General features: G+C 55.5%; 1 protein-coding gene across 3 annotated transcripts in view; it reads right to left on the bottom strand.

Annotated features, from left to right (window-relative positions):
- Positions 1–205: 205 nt before the first annotated feature.
- KCNG2 (potassium voltage-gated channel modifier subfamily G member 2) overlaps positions 206–16,300 on the bottom strand; it is a 76,957-nt gene continuing 60,862 nt past the window's right edge. For all 3 annotated transcript variants that reach the window (XM_027600804.2, XM_027600805.2, XM_027600803.2), the window contains exon 4: positions 206–5,245. In XM_027600804.2, coding sequence (XP_027456605.1) covers positions 4,418–5,245 — 828 coding nt within the window. In that variant the 3' untranslated portion in view covers positions 206–4,417. The remainder of the gene's footprint in view (positions 5,246–16,300) is intronic.

Genomic DNA, 16,300 nt, shown 5'->3' with positions numbered 1-16,300 from the left:
GGCACCCTCTCCTTGGGGTCCAGCTCTGCCCCTGTGACACCCAGGCTGCTCTCTCAGGGCACATTCCCCTTCCCCCCCCCGGACAGACCTGTGCCCCCAGAAGGACAAGAAACCCCCCCCTCCCAGGACAGACCAGCCCCCCTGGATAGAACAGCCCCCAGGACAGACTAGCCCCCTCAGACAGACTAGGCCTCCCGCTCCAGACAGAACAGCCCCTGGACAGACCAGCCCCCAGGACAGACCCGTCCGCAGGACAGGCCAGCCCCCCCAGGACAGACCAGCCCCCCAAACAGACCAACAGGGCCAGGCCAGGGGAGGGCCCTGACCACTGAATGTCTGGAAAGGGTGAGAGGCATCCTGTTTAAAGAAAGGCCAAGAGAAGTGTTTCAAGGAAAATGGACAGGTCTGTTGAGCAAGTAGGGATGGAGTTGTGTGTACTGAGCAATTATTTTATCATGGACACAGTTTACATTTGGGGGCAAGATATCAAAAATATCAAAAGGATACGGTGAAAATACATGGAAGTGATATTTTGAATTTTTGGATAAGTCACCCCCCCCCCCCCCCCCCCCCCCCCCCGCCCAGCACTGGCCCCAAGTCCAAGAGCGAGTCTGGTCCAGAGCGGGTCCAAGCTGGTGACACCACTGTGGTCCTCTCAGGCAGCCAGCATCCCCAGCCTGGACCCTTGTCCGGCTTTGGGGGTAAATTTTTATATTCCTTCTGGTAATCTCTTGATTAAAATTAACTTTTAATTAAATTATGCATTCAGTAAAAATTCCAACAGTGAAATGAAGAGTAAAATATACAAAGGTGTCTTTTTCTGTGAGCCCATCTCCGTTCTTGAAGACCTACCTGTGGCTCCACTAAAGACCGGAGAGGTGGTGTGGGGAGTCTGTGGGGCTGCCGTTCGGAGATGGAGCAGAAGGAGCCGGGGCCCGTGTCCCGCTTGCCAGGAGAGCGCTGTGCCCTGAGTTCTGTCAGTGGGAGGCCACAGGCTCTCACGAGCCCCACAAGAAGTGGACTTCTAATCAAAAAAGTAGGCGAAGGTCGCTCTTTGCGACCTTCGATCTCCTGTAAGTTGTTCCAGCTCTTCTCTCAACAGAATAGCTCTTGGAAATGGGAACAACGTGGCGAGACTGCTCCGGCGGCTAGGGTGAGTGGCAAAGTGCAGCTCACTCCGATGAGCCTCCAAGAACTTGGAGCAGGTGGAAGGCTGTGAATGAAGCTGGGCTGCCTGTGCTGGCCCAGTCTCCAGCTGGCCAAGAAGAAATTGTGTGTGTGTGTGTGTAGGGGTGGGACGTGTTTTCCCCTTAAATGAGTATAGGAATTTTTTCGGCAGCAAGCGTCGGGGAGGGTTTCAGACTCCCAGTGTTGATGTTGGGGCATGTTCAGTCCTGGGGCCACCGTGCTCAGTCTGAGCGGTTCCCCAGGTCCCCTGGAAGCACACACGGGTCAGCCAGGGTGGGTGGAGGGCAGGGGGTGCGCGGTCAGTCTGAGGGTGGTTGCATGCTCAGAAAGTGGCCCTGAGGGCAAGGGGTGTCCGGTGCTTCCTGGAATGTCACAGACCCAAATCATACCCCACCCCCCAGTGCTCACAATGGTTTCAGGTAACCAGAGGCCTCGGGCTGGCTGAGAGTGATCATAACCTGGTATTAGAGCCTACGTCCCAAGTCAGTGATCCTTCCGGAGCCAGAACAGAGCTCTCAGCACAATTGGGGTTTGTAAGGCTGTCTCCTGCCCTCCCTGCACTGCCTTTGTGCATTTTAAGCAGACTCAGTGATGTCAGCATCACACATAAGAATCCCACGATTCTGTCCCACAGTAGGTGCGTTCAGTAGATTTTGTCAGTGTGTGAGGCAGCAGGTTGTGGGGACCTTGGTGAGTTCCTGGTCCCCTGACCCAGACGGGAACATGGAGGCCACGGCCAGCGGGGGCCTGCCCAGAGTCCCGCACGAGGGACCATGGCCTGTGTGCAGGGGCAGCTACGGAGGCTGAGGGTGGGCGGGGTAGGCACCAGAGAAGGGACAGGAAAGCTCAGGGCTGGCTGGTCTCCTTGCTCGGTGGGAGATGTGTGGCTTCCCTCCCACTGCACACCCCACTTCTCAGACGGTTGACAGGTCCCCCTCCCCGTGACCTCTGGTGCTTCAAGGGCTCTCTTGGTCTTCGAGGGGTTCCGGGTAGAACCGCTGCAGCCCACAGTGAGGAGGGGGTAGGGGCCAGATCCCTCAGGTCATCCTCTACCACTGACCTTGGAGGGACAACTTGGGTTATTTCTGGAGGTCTTCATGGTGATGGTCAGCGAGCCCCACTGCACAGGAGAAAGCAGTTTGCCCCTGGCGTCATCAGCCGTGCCCGATGAGCAGAGGGTAGATGCCCTGAGTGTGGCCTCCATGGGTGGGAATCCCCTGGGACCAGCCAGCAGCTGTGTCACCCGCTCCTGAGCAAGCGCAGTCACCCTTGGTGTGTTTCTATGTCCCCAGGCCCCGCCCTGTGGGGGGTGTCAGCGGATGTGGCAATCAGGAGGAGGCAGGGCTAAACCTTAGGGTCCAGTCTGCCCAGAGCCAGCACTCAGGTGGGTCCCCTAGTCCCCAGTTCCCCTGTCCTTTCTCCTGGCAGACCTCTGCTGGCCCTGGCTTGAGGTATGTGGGCCCAGGAGGGAAGGAGAGGGGGACCCAGCCCCAGGTGGTGCAGGAACCAGGGCCCTGTAGGGAGAAGCTGCAAGTGGAGCATGCCAGGCCAGGTGCTGAATCTGGCCTGGTCCATGGTGGAATGACCGTGTCTCTGTCTGATACAAGGGGACCCTTTCTGCCTCAGAGAGCTGGTTCGAGCAGCCGTGCAAGGTCAGACGTGGGAGAGTCTTCGCCTCCCTGTGGTTTGGGGACACTCAGCTCATTCTGATCCCAGAATGTTTTCTTGGTTGCCGGTAAGACCATTATTTCAGCTTCCCTGCACCCCACTGCCCTTGTCCACTTGACACTGACCCAGGAGCTGGAACCCAGGTACTTCTGTGCATGCAAATTGTGGCTGGGTGTGAGGAGGAGGAAGAGGGAAACTGAGTCTGTTGTCAAGGCAGTCCAGCCTGCCCCACCCCTGCAGAACTGGGGCTCATTGTGTAAATCCTGACAGCTTCAGCCCTGGGTTCTTTGCAGCCTGGTTCCCTGAGAACACCTAGCCCTGCCCTGCGGGGTGCAGTGCGGTTGCAGATTTGGGACCCCGGCTCTGCTGTGGGACTTGGAGGGGTACAACTGGGCTTTGCGTGCAAGGGCTTTGTCCAGGTAGCGGTGCCCCACTGTCTACACATACCGGCTCCCCGTGAGCGCTGGAAACTCCTCCTTGGCCTGGACGCCCCTGTGCCTGGTGAGGACGCTGGTGCTGCCCCGAGGAACTCGGTGGAGAGGCAGGAGAGGCACACTGTTTATTGGTAGCAGTAGCACCCTAGGAAATGTCCTCTGAGCAAGGGCCCCACCCTAGCCCCCACCCCAGCCTCTCCCGGCTCTGGCCTCGCGCCAGGGGCCCTGCCAAAAGCCGTGATGGATGGCAGCGGGGGGCGGGGGGTGCCAGGTGTCTGGGGGGCTCTCTGGGGTGGTCCAGGTGCGCCTCCTGCGGGCCCTGGGGCAGCAGCGTCTGCAGTGTCATGGCTCCGCTCATTAAAATGAAAAGGGACAGAGTAACGTGATTTGTAAAGTCCCATTCCTTCATGCCTTGGTGAAGACAGGCTCCCAGCAGCTGCACACCAGGGCCCCTTCCCCCACCTCCTCTTGGAGAACCCAGAGGGTAAAGGTGTCCAAGGCCAGCAGAGAGCGCAGGGAAACATGCAGACCTTGAGCTTTGCAGAGGCATTTTCAGGGGCGAATTCGCCCTTGCCCCTGGCTCTCACGGGGGAGGCAAGCCAGACGACTTCAGGGGGCCACGAAGACCCCCATGGAGCTAGTGCGGGGGAGGGAGGTCAGAGGTCAGGGCTGGGACCCGCCCCCCTCCCCAGAGGAACTGGGTGGCTGTGTTAATGTCACACTTCCGTCACTTGTCAGGAATGCGCAGAGAAGCCTCCCTCCTGATGGGGCGCCGCCCACTGTGGGTGAGCTGCAGAAGCAGGAGCCCCCCCAGCCTCCCCACCGCCCACAGCCGCTCCAGGAACTACGCTGGCCGAAGAGCAGGGAAGCGGGAGGATGCGGCCCGTGGACACGTGTGGCCTCGTGGCATTTGCTACAGGCTTGGAATTTCTGGGCTAGGGAGTCCAAACTCCAAAGGGAAGTGCGGAGGAAAGGGGACAGGAATGATTGGAAGCACAGGGGCGCTTTCCACTGCCACCTCCCAGTCAGGCTGCGGTCCGGGCTGCGCTTGATTGGAGGGACATGCCGTGGGTACCGGGAGGGAGCCCGGCCCGCGAGGTCGCCTGCGGGAGGTGAGGACCGTGCTTCTATTCCTGAAGAAGCTCGCGAGGAGCGGCCTCTTGGGCCCGGCGACGGTCGTGGCCATCCCCGGGAAAAGGGACCCCGGCTTGGCCGGCGCCCACAGGCCCCTGTGGGCTGTCCTCGGTGGCCGTGGCCGAGCGCGAGCTGTCCTCGCGCAGGGCTGGCTCTGGGCTGGCGGCGCGCCGCTGCTGCGCCTTGAGCTCGGAGTAGGAGCGCGAGAAGGTGTGGAAGATGGACGTGGCCGGGAAGGCCATGAGCAGGATGCCGCTGAGGATGCTGCTCAGCGCCACCACCTGCCCGGGCAGGCTGCGCGGCACCATGTCGCCGTAACCCACGGTGGTCATGGAAATGACGGCCCACCAGTAGCTGGCGGGCACGCTGGAGAAGTCGCGGCGCGCGCCCAGCTCGCGCTCGGCCAGGTGCACCAGCGGGGCGAAGAGCGCCATGGCCACGCACAGGAAGAGCAGCAGCAGGCCGAGCTCGCGCGCGCAGCGGCGCACCGTCAGGCCGAGCGAGCGCAGCCCGAGAGAGTGGCGCGCCAGGCGCATCACGTAGAGCACGCGCAGCGCCCGCAGCAGCCGCAGCGCCAGCCCCGCGCGCTCCAGCAGCGCCGCGCCGCCCGCGCCCGCGCCCGCGCCCCCAGCCGCCAGCCCCACGAGCAGCGACACGTAGAAGGGCAGGATGGCCAGGATGTCGATGATGTTGAGCGGTGTCCGCAGGAAGGCGCACTTGCTCTCGGCCTGCAGCGAGCGCAGCAGGAACTCGAAGGAGAACCAGGCCACGCACACCGTCTCCAGCACGAAGAGGCTGCGGCACTTGGGGGAGCACTCGCCCTGCGGAGCAGAGGGGGCGGGTCACGCTCGGGCTGCCCTTCCCGACCCACCCCAACCCTTGCCCGTGCACGACTGCTGGGGGCCCGGTTTCCCTGCAAAAAGATCCCACCAGAGGCTAGGTTTCCTGCCCGGGAGCCAAGGAGCTCAGCTGACGGGGTCCCCAGCACAACTGGTGAAAATCATTAAAAACAACCATTAAAGCCTCTGGAAACAGGCCTAAGGGCAAACAGCAAACGGAACATATATCCAAGAAAATCTACAAAACTTCATTTAAAAAGGCGAGAGAAATACCCTCCCCACCCCCAGCCCAGCTCAGCGAGGAGACTCCACTCCAGAACACAGGCCTCCCTGCCCCCAGCTCCCCCCGGACAGTGCGGTTGAGAAAGGGGCACCTTCTTCTGCCCAGTCCCCACTCCTGCTGTGGGGTGGAGGCTCTACCTCATGCTGCTCAGAAAACCCCTAACCCTTGCCCCTGGCTCTCACGGGGGAGGCAAGCCAGACGACCTCAGCCTGCTGCTCCGCCCTCCATCCCCCCAACTCAGCTCAGAGAATGGGGAATCACCAAAGAAGTCAGGCACTGTCACCATCCCCAACTCCAGAGCCCTGGTGCAGAGGTTTTGCCTGGGGAGGGGCAGGGGGAAGCAGGCTCCTAGAACAGCTCCTCATTTCTTGCCAAATGAACTGACTTCATGTGTAACAGTACAGGGAAGTTCAACCCTAAGATGTTCTCAAGAACCCTGGAGGTTGTAGTGAAGGAAAACGGGAGGAGATTCATGGAAAGAGAGTTCATTCCAGGGTGATTATGGGCGTACCCAAGCTGTGCCTCCCTGCGGGGCAGCATCAGGGGCTAAACACCGTGTGTGTATGTGTGTGTGTATGTGCACATATGTGTATCTCTGCGTGTATGTGTGCATGTATGTATCTGGGTGCGCATGCACATAGGTATGATCTCTGTGTGTGCATATATGTGAGGAATGTATCTGTGCATGCATGTATCTGGGCACATACATGCGTGTGCATGCATGAATGTATCTGTGTATGTGTGTGCGTGTATGTGTGTGTGTGTGTGTATGCGTGTGGAGGAACAAGAATACACTACACCACAATGATCCAGCCAATCACTAAAACAGATAACAGTAGCAAGCCCTGAAAAAAGAGGGGACATCATCCAGGGTTGCTGTATTATCTAAAATGTCCAGTTTCCAATAAAAAATCCTGGAGCAGGCAAAGAAACAGTAACGTTTGATCCATACATCAGAAAAAAATCAGGCAACAGAAATGACATTTGAGAGGACCAGATATCAGAGTTTTGAAAAGCACCATTATAAATGTGTTCACAGACCAAAGGAAGATCAAAGAAATGGAAAATGTGATGGCAGGCCATTGTATCAAATGGAGATTATTGATAATGAGAGAAGTTTTAAAATGACCAAATGGACCTTCTGGAGTTGAAAAGTCAACAATAACAAATTCACTGGAGGAGCCAGCTCCACAGTGGATGTGAGCCGCCAGGAGAAGGAGCTGGTGAACTAGACGATAGACTGATCATGCCGAGAAGAGAGGAAGGGAGGCCAGCAGAGTCTGAGCAGAATGTGGGGCATGTTTGTGAAATGCAGTGCCTGAGGAAAGGCGAGAGGGAGGAGGAAAAGCATGTTCGAAGAGATAATGGCTGAAAACTCACCAAATCTGCTGACGCACAACAACCTGCACATCCCGGGAGCGCCGTGCCCTCCAAGCAGGATAAATGCAGACTGAGAGGTGCATGGTGGCGGGGAACGGTCCGAATGCCACAGGCCAGGCGTCGCTCAAGAAGTAACCCCGAGCAGAAACAGCGCAGGCCAGAATGCCCTGGGGGCACATACTCAAACCACCAGAAAAAATGTCTATCAAGAATCCTGTCTCCAGCAAAGCCATCATTCCAGCATGAAGGTGAAATACTTTCCCAGATAAACAAAATCTGAAAGAATTTGTTTCCAGTATAGCTGCCCTGCAAAAAATTCCAAAGGAAGCTCTTCAGGCTGGAAGCAGTGATCCCAGAATCTTGATGACCTTGGATTTGGCAAAACATTCTTACAGATGACACCAAAAACATGAGCAAGCAAGATAAGATAGATAAATTCAATCACGATTTAAAACTTCTGTGCTTCAAAGGACACTGTAGGGTCTGAGTTGTTTCTCTTCAAAATCCGTATGTTCAAGCCCTAACCCACAACACTTAGAAGGGGACTGTATTTGGACATAGGGTCTTTAAAGAGGTGACGAAGGGACAATGAGGTCGTGAGGGTGGCTCTAATCCAACGCGACTGGTGTCTCAGGACACAGACACACACAGAGGACACGAGGGAAAGAGCGTCGATACCCAGACAGAGGCCTCGGGAGAAACCAACCCTGAGAAAATAAATTTCTCTTTCAGGCCACGCAGTCTGTGGCCCTTTCTTGTGGGAGCTCTAGCAAACTAATACAGACACCATCTGGAAAGTAAAAGACAATCCGCAGGATGGGAGAAAATATTTTCAAATCATATATCTGATAAGGGACTTGTATCTAGAATATATAAAGAATTCCTACAACTCAACAATTAAAAACCCCATTAAAAGATGGGCAAGGAGTAGACAGTTCTCTAAAAAAGATATACAAATAGCCAAGAAACCCATGGAATGATGCTGCACGTCATTAATCATCAGGGAGATGCAAATCTAAACCACCCAGAGATAGCGTTTCCCACTCACCCCAGGATAGCTGGAGTGAAAACACAGCAAGCCTTGGGAGGTTCCTCCCACGAGGAAGTGGGACCCTCGCCTGCAGATGGTGGGCCTGAGATCTTCCGGCCACTCGGGAAGAGAGCCTGGCAGCTCCTCAGACAGCTAGACATGGTATCACCACACGACCCAGGGCCTCCACTCTCGGGTCTGTACCGAGAGAAGGGAACACATGCCCACACAAACACTTGCTCAGGAGCGCTCACTATGCATTATGCATACGAAAAAAGGTGGAAACAACCCAAGTGTCCACTAACAGATTAATGGATAAATACAATTTGGTAAATCCATACAGTGGGATCTCATCAGGCCATAAAAAGGAAGAAAGTACTGATTTGGGAAGTGAAGTGAAGGATGCCAGCCACAGGGGGCGTGCCACATGAGCCTGTTCTCACTGGAGTCCAGAACGAGGAAATGTGCAAAGACCAAGTAGATTGTGCTTGCGCAGGCCTGGGGGGTGGGCGGCAGGGCCAGCGATGGGGGGGGTGGGTGTGTGTGCGAAAGGCACAGGTCTCTCTTGGGGTGATGGAAACCTGATGGTTGCACAGCCCTGTAAATATGCTAAAAACCATTGAATTGTTCCCTCTAAATGGGCAAATTGTATGGTATGTGAATTATGTATCAGTAAAGCTATTTTAAAAGAACACGTAATGTCTAGGCACATCTGAGAGTGTGGCCGGCTGGGTGTGGAAAGTGAGTCCAAGGCCCTGCTGGGAATCCCAGTGCAGGGGCATTTGGGGACACCTGCTGATGGAACAGAAGGTAGAACGTGCAGACCTCTCCAAGTGCCCAGCTGCTGGCGGGTCCTGGTCTGGCCCCGCCTCACCTTTGACCCCGAGCTCCCACCTAGCTTGAAGCCCCTGGGGGCTGGAGAGGACTCACCAGACTCAGCGGACACCAGCGTGCTCTCACGGACCCACCTCACACTGGAGGGGAGAAGACCTGGGGGCCTTCCACTGTCCCCCTCTGGCTCATGTCCCTCTAAGCACGTGGGGACAGGACCTCATGCCTGCCCAGCTCCCGAGCCCTCTCCAGGGCAGGGCCAGCAGTGCTGAGTCTCCATCCCCCACAGACAGCAGCTCAAGGACCTGCCTGATGCTTCAGCTGGGGGACCTGTGGTCCGTTCTCACTCACCGCAAACATCTGTCATAGCATTGAACTTGGCACTCTGAGGGCGCAGCGGTGAGCGGGATCCACAGGACTTCTCCCCAAGTCCTGTCTTGCATATCCAGGCGCTGACGTATCACGGGTCTTCAGGAACCCAGGGCGAACGGAGCTCCTGCAGACCTGTCTCCGATGTGCACTGCCCGCCGGTGGCTCGTTGCTCCTGGTGATGTGTGTGTATCCAGCAGAGCTCAGCCTCTCCTTTAACGAGCTGTCAGAGCCCAGTACCTTGGCTGCCTCATTAATCATCACCCGTTTTGTGCCTGGAAATAATGGGCAGGAGCTTCTTCTTACCTCCATGTGCTTATGCATAGCTTAGGTTCAGATCCTCTGAACACAACTTGGCAGGTCTGTTCCCAAACAAAGGCAGTGGTGCCTCAGCCCAGATGAAGGGGTGTGCAGGTGACTGGTCCAGAGTCTTCAGTGGCCTGTCTTCCCAAGAGGCCTCTTCATCCCAGGGTCAGCAGTGTTTTAGCCAGTCCAGAGGCTTTCCAGGAGTCACCTGGCCCGTCCTGGCTTGGGAGTGGACAGCTAGCTCATCACAAGTCCTGATGGTGTGACTGAAATTCCAGTGGCATCTCTGCGGCCCTTGATTCACAGACAGGTAGGGGCTGCAGCCTGACCAGAGGGGCCCAGACTCTGTGGACAGGTCTGCGGCATGGCCTGGGGTCCCAAGCATGTCCAGTCTATGGCTCTGTGTTGACCCCTGCACCTCTGTCCCTTGTCCCAGAGCTGGCTCTGGGTCTCCTAAGGATTAGGAGTTCCTGTGTGTGGAGCGTTCTGGGGCTCCTGCTTCACCCGTGCCCTTGGGGTGCCCTGGCCTCCCCACCAGCTCCCACCTGCCATCCTCGGCCCTCCAGATCCAGGTTCCCTGTGGAACACTGGCGAGGTGGGGACATCACCCACTCGGCTCTTCGCGGGCTGGGGCGCTGGCTACTCTCCCTCCCTTGAGGAGGGTACTGTGAGGGCAGGCTGACTCTGCTCACCCTGGGGCACCTGGTGAGTCACAGACTCTAGCGGGAGGGCACCTGAGGGGCGAGGCCTGGCAGGAGGACAGTCCACGGCCAGGGAGAACAGCAATTAGGGGCAGAGGCCCAGGGAGGACGTCTGCCACTCACCCTTCTGGAAGGTTCCTTGGGACCAGGGCCAGCTCTCACTGCTTTCCTTAGGCCTTGTATCCTAGGAGCCCTGAGGTGCAGAACTCAGCACGTTCTCAGCTTCTGGGCTGAGTGCGGCCCCAGTCTGCTTGCCCTGTGTGATCTGTCAGGTATCCCCAGGGCAGCATCCATGCCACCTGGAGCTCACAGCCCTGGGGCTCGTCGCTTCAGGAGCCACCCCGCCCCCAGGTTGTCCAGGCCTGGGGTAGGGCTTCCGTCCCAGCTCTCTGTTATGGGCATCCCCTCCTGGACCTTAAGGGGCTGGCGAGCCTGAGGGACTTACTGCCCCTTCACCCCTGCGGGTGGGGTCCGACCTCATCACACCCCCGTATCGAATCTGGTTTAAGCTAAGTCAGGCTCAGGGAGGTTTCAGGACTCCCCCAGCCTCGTGCCTGACACCCTGTGGACTCCTGAGCACCTGGGCACCCGTGCTGGACAGAGAGCCTTGAGACCTGCCTCTGCATTAGGTGTAACAAGCGGGCAAATGGGATTCAGGTAGAAAACCCCAACTGACAAGTTTTCAATAAAGAGACGGCTGGGACCCAGGGGGCCGACGTTGGGAGATGCCCGGCAAGAGGATGGTCAGGGCTGGGGAGAGGAGGAGGATGAGGGCCGGCACAGCGCCAGGTCTGGGAGGTGGAGGCATCACGGCCTGGCCTCCCTTGCCCGCTCCAGAGTCTGGTGACCGCAGCATATGGGGTGTCACACAGGCCCAGCAACACCTCACATGACACCCTGTTTTCAGGCTGACCGTGGCCCAGCTCCCATCATCTTGGCCAAGGGCAGCTGAGTCCCCATCTGGGCAGGCTTGACCACTGTGTCCAGAAGGAGAAGAGATGGAGACCCTGGGCCCCTCTGGGGATGGCTGTCCCCCCAACCCCGTGCATGAGCAGTGACCCCAGTATGCTCACCTGGAGCCAGGCTGACCCTGGATGTTCAAGATGAGACGAGCTTGTTGGAGCCCACCAGAGCCCTGCCCCCAGCCGCCCTCTCCTTAAGGACCAGCCACGGAGGTTAATTGGAAGGAGCTATTTCTGGAACTTTCAACCCAGAAAACAGACCCCGATTTTTCATAATCTGACACATCTGGCCTGTTTGGTCAAAATTGGGACAGAAACAGTTCTACGCTCAGCCTGGCTCACCCAGTTTTGAAGGGCCTCCCTCTTCTATTCACTCATTGTCTGGTGTTGGCTGGTATTGTTGCGCTCATTGGAGGCTCGCGTGAACCAGCCCACAAGCTGCAGGTGCCCCGTATGGGTATAAGTGGGTTGTCCGTGCGCGGGCCTCGCTGAGTGGCTCAGGGATGCAAGCTGCAGCTGCCCCAGCCGGCACCAGTGGGGCTGGAGTCCCCGGACCCTGCTCTTCCTAAGCCCATGCCTTTTAAACTCCGCCTCTTTGCTCAGGGCTGCAAAGCACCATCTGTCTCCTGGTCGTGGTCACTGTGGGCTCCTGTTTGGGGACTGGCCTTCGGGGATGGGAGGGGGTGTCCAGCCAACAGCTTCTGCATGTCTCCTCTCAGGGGCAAGGAAAGAGGGCTCTGGTCCCGGCGGAGGACATAGGGACTCTGGTACAGACACTTGTGGAGGGACAAAAAGTGGACCCCAGCTCTGAGATGGGTCTGGGCAGCGCCCGTGCTGGTAGGGCCCCAGTGGGGGGTGAGGGCCCTTTCACCGCCAGCCCCCACATTCCCCATGTGTTCCTGTGAGGGTAAAGGGAGGGTGCTTTTGTCAGCAGCTGCGAGGGGGAAACATTGTGCCCGAGCGCCACTAAAATGCACAAATCCCCCAGAGCCCAGGCCTGGGGCTCCAGAACCTCTTCAGGAACCACAAGCACTTCTCAACTCTGTGAAGGAAATACTAAGTAATAATAAAGGGAATCCTGGGAGCTGGAGCCCCGGCCCCGCCCTGTCTTGGGCCCCGCAGCTCCAGATGCAAGTACTGAATATAAGGAAAGCCTCCATGGGTTCCCTCCGGCTCCACACGCTGGACGGTGCCGTGGGGCTGGGGGACACCAAGAGGGACAGTGGTCAGGGGTACAAGGGTCAAGCTGTGGTGCATCGGGAAGGAGGGTCCCCTGCAGGTGGGCAGAGGTCCTGGGACACAGGCGTTAAAGGGGAGGATGTCTGGGCGCCGTGGAGCACAGCCTTGGATGGCTCCTGTGGATGGAGGTCAGCTGTGTAGGTGAGACTGGAGGCAGGAGGCCGGGTAGGGAGGCGAGGGCGCAGTCCTGAAGCAGTGGAAGAGAAGGGCAAGCGTGGGAAGGCTGGGGTTTGGAGATGGAAGCATTAGGGTGGGGCAGCGCACAGGGGACGTTCCCGCACACATGGCCAGGAAGCTGCAGGTTGAGGCTGCACTCAGCAGGGCCAAGGCTGGGGCAGGCCTCAGGTGCCAGGACTGGCCCCGGGTGAGAACTTGGACAGCTGCAGCAGGTAGCATTCAGGCTGAGCAGGGAGCTGAGGGCCGGCAGAGCAAACTGCAGAGGAGACCTGGCCTCGAGGCCCAGAGCAACGTGAGGCCAGGGCCAGAGGTCATGGCCGAGGGCTGGTAGAAGCCCTGGACCCACCACCAGGAAGCCTGGGGGGCATTAGGTAGGGACGGGGGGGTGCTGGGGAAGGTTCCAGCAAAGGCTCTCCTAAGCTGGTGAGGCCCAGCTGGAAGGGGGTCCACTGAAGTGGGGATGGGCCCAGGGAAGGGAAGAGCGAGCCCCGGGACAGCAGGTTGGAAGGCACAGCTGTGGGGCTGGAGTGGATGGGGAGGGGGAGCCGAGTCAGCACACGGCCTGCAAACAGCAGAGGCTGAAGTGAAGCGATAGGTTCTGACAGGATGGAAGGGCCCCGGCTCCCTGAGCTCTGAAGAGCCTTCTTTTCCCACCTTCCAGGAGCACAGACACTGCCCTCATTGCGATCTCTCCTCCAGAGAGCTATGGTACCCTCGCTGGGCTCCTCCCCGGGCCTCCCACAAGGTCCCAGGGACAAACCTCCCTTCTTGGGGAAAGGCCACAAGACACGTGTGCCCTTCCACAGTGACCGCCCGGGGCCTGGGTGTTGACTTCAGGTGGGCAGGGAAGGAAGTTACCCCAGCAGGTGCCTGAGCTGTTGGGCTGTGGGTCCGTCCTCTCTGTTTTGTTCCTGGAAGAGGAACCAGGCATCCTTCAATTACTTGTGGCTCAAGAACCAAAGACCAGCTGCTCGAAGGAAGCAGGCTCCGCTAACGTGTTACATCTGAGCTAATTGCAGACACGCATGTGAGGACATGGGGTGCCCCGTGTATCCACCACTGCTAAGCCGAATACCGGATTTGGAACATGCCTTTAAACCTCATGTAAATGTTATCGTCACTACTACCAAAAACAAAAACAAAAACAAGAAACAACCAAGCAAACCTGCTAGGAATATTCTGCACATACATGTGTTAGAGCTTGTCTAGGACTTTCCCGGGAATGGAATTACTGGTTTGTCAGACAGGAACATTTTCATGTTGATCAGGAATTGCTGAGCCGTTCCCCTAAGTAGCTCTACAAATTTAACCCCCTCTCCACCAGGCCAAGGATCTGGAGGCCCTGAGTGGTTCCAGGCAGAGCCCGGGTCACTGGGCAGAGTATAAATGTGTACACATTCTCACAAGTATATTTTAAAAGCCTTCAAGTGTGTGTACACTCGACCTGGAAATTCCAGTCTGGGGAATGGGTTCTCAAGAAATATGGACACAGGCCCACAGACTACAGAGGGAGAATGTGCACTCTTACTGCACCGGTGTCCAGCCCTGTGACCACCACCACCACGGTCCCCACATCTCTGTGCACCTCCTTATAAGCCAGATGGTCCCCACCCCAACCCCAGCACCCACTGGCCTCTTTTGTCTCTTCCAGAACATCTCACAGATGGAATGATACTGCGTCTGGCTCTTAGTATAATCTGAGACTCCCTCATGTTGTTTCCGGTATCAGTGGTTTGTCCTTCATCTCTGATTAGCGCACTGCATGGATCTGTTTGTGGACATTGTGTGGTTTCCAGTCTGGGGCTGTTTCAAATGAGCCATATGCACTTTCATGTGCAGATCTACGAACAGACATACGCTTTCATTTCTCTGGGGAAAGACCTAGAGTGGATTGCTGGATAGTATGTGCATGCACTCACTCATTTGTTTTACAAGCTTTTTCATGGCTTTTTGGGCATTTAAAAAATATATACACTTTTCTTTCTTTCCAATCATATGCCTGTTATTTCTTTTTCCTACTTCGTTGCACTGGCTAGGACTTCTAGTTCAAGACTCATAGGCGTTGTTCCCAATCTTGGGGGGAGCATTCAGTCTTTCATCTTTCATTATTACATATGTCATCAGCTGTAAGTCTTTAAAATAGATGTTCTCTATCGGGTTCAGGAAATTCCCTTCTATTTCTAGACTGTTGAAAGTTTTTATTTTAATCATGAATGGATGTTTAGTTTTGTCAAGTGCTTTTTCTACATCTATTGAGATGACCAGATGGCTTTTCTTCTTCAGTGTCTGTGGTTTTTTTTAAGAGTTTGTTTATTTGAGAGAGAGAGAGAGCACAAACAGGGGGGAGTGGCAGAGGGAGGGGGAGAAGCAGACTGCCCACTGAGCAGGGAGCCTGACTCGGGGCTCAATCCAAGGACCCTGAGATCATGACCTGAGCTGAAGGCAGATGCTTTACCAACTGAGCCACCCAGGCACCCCTGTTCTTCAGTGTGTTAATATTATAAATTATGCTGATCAGTTTTCAAATGTTGAGCCAGGATTGCTTTCCTGGGAAAGCTCATCCTGGTCATGATGTGTTATCCTTTTTATATACTACAGTACTTGATTAGGAATATTTGTTGAGGAGTTTTGCCTCTATGTTCATGAGATGTTGGCTTGGGTTTTTTCTTTTCTTGTAATGTCTTTGTCTGGCTTGGTACCAGGACAGTATTGGTCTCATAGAGCAAGTTGGGAAGTGCTCCCTTCCTCTTGTAGTTTCTGGAAAATATTATGCAGAATTGATATTATATTTTCCTTAAATTTTTGGTAGAATTCACCAGTGTAACCACCTGAGGCTGGAGTTTTCTTTTTGAAAGGTTTTAAACTATGCATTAAATTTCTGTAGTTAGCATAGGATTATTCAGGTTATCCACATTTTTTTTTTCCTTTTGAGAGAGGGGTGATGAGTCGAGGGAGAGGGAGAGGAAGAATCTCAAGCAGACTCCTCGTTGAGTGTGTAGCCGGACATAGGGCTCCATCTGACAACCCTGAGATCATGACCTCAGGAGAAATCAAGAGTTGGAGGCTCAACTGACTGAGCCACCCAGGCATCCGTGGATTATTCACATCTTCTTGAGTGAGTTTTGTTGATTGAACATGTTTTTAATTTAAATTTTTGTTTTAGAAAACCAAGACATGCATATAATTAAAAAAAAACCAAACTCGACTAGGGGCACCTTGGTGGCTCAGTCGGTTAAGCGTCTGCCTTCGGCTCAGGTCATGGTCCCAGGGTCCTGGGATTGAGCCCCGCATCGGGCTCCCTGCTCAGTGGGGAGCCTGCTTCTCCCTCTGCCTCTGCCCCTCCCCCTGCTTGTGCTCTCTCTGTCAAATAAAATCTTAAAAAAACCCCACAAACTCAATTAATACTAAAAGGCTTATAGGAAAAAAAGAATACTCTCACCCCAACTCTTATCTCCCAGAAGCAATAATTTTCAATTTTAATTGGTTATTCTGACAGATATTTCTGTACTTGTAAATGATATGCTTCTCTGGCTATTTACAGGTATATTAAATTCATACATTTCTGCTGACTTTGTGTGTTGAGGATTTGGTTTTCTTATACCTACCCTCACCTCACCTCACCATCTTCACATCCATGACCCCTTTCCTCCAAAAATAGTCCTGCCACATTTTGGGGTAAAATCAGTAATTATTAAGGTTCACTCCTGGCCTGGGTGGTGGTCTACAATTACATTTTTTCCCCTTCATAAAATGTCTTGT

This window comes from Zalophus californianus, chromosome 14, assembly GCF_009762305.2.
Source record: "Zalophus californianus isolate mZalCal1 chromosome 14, mZalCal1.pri.v2, whole genome shotgun sequence".
Lineage (NCBI taxonomy): Eukaryota > Metazoa > Chordata > Mammalia > Carnivora > Otariidae > Zalophus > Zalophus californianus.
The sequence above is the reverse complement of the archived record's forward strand: the minus strand, read 5'-3'. Positions and strand labels throughout refer to the sequence as shown.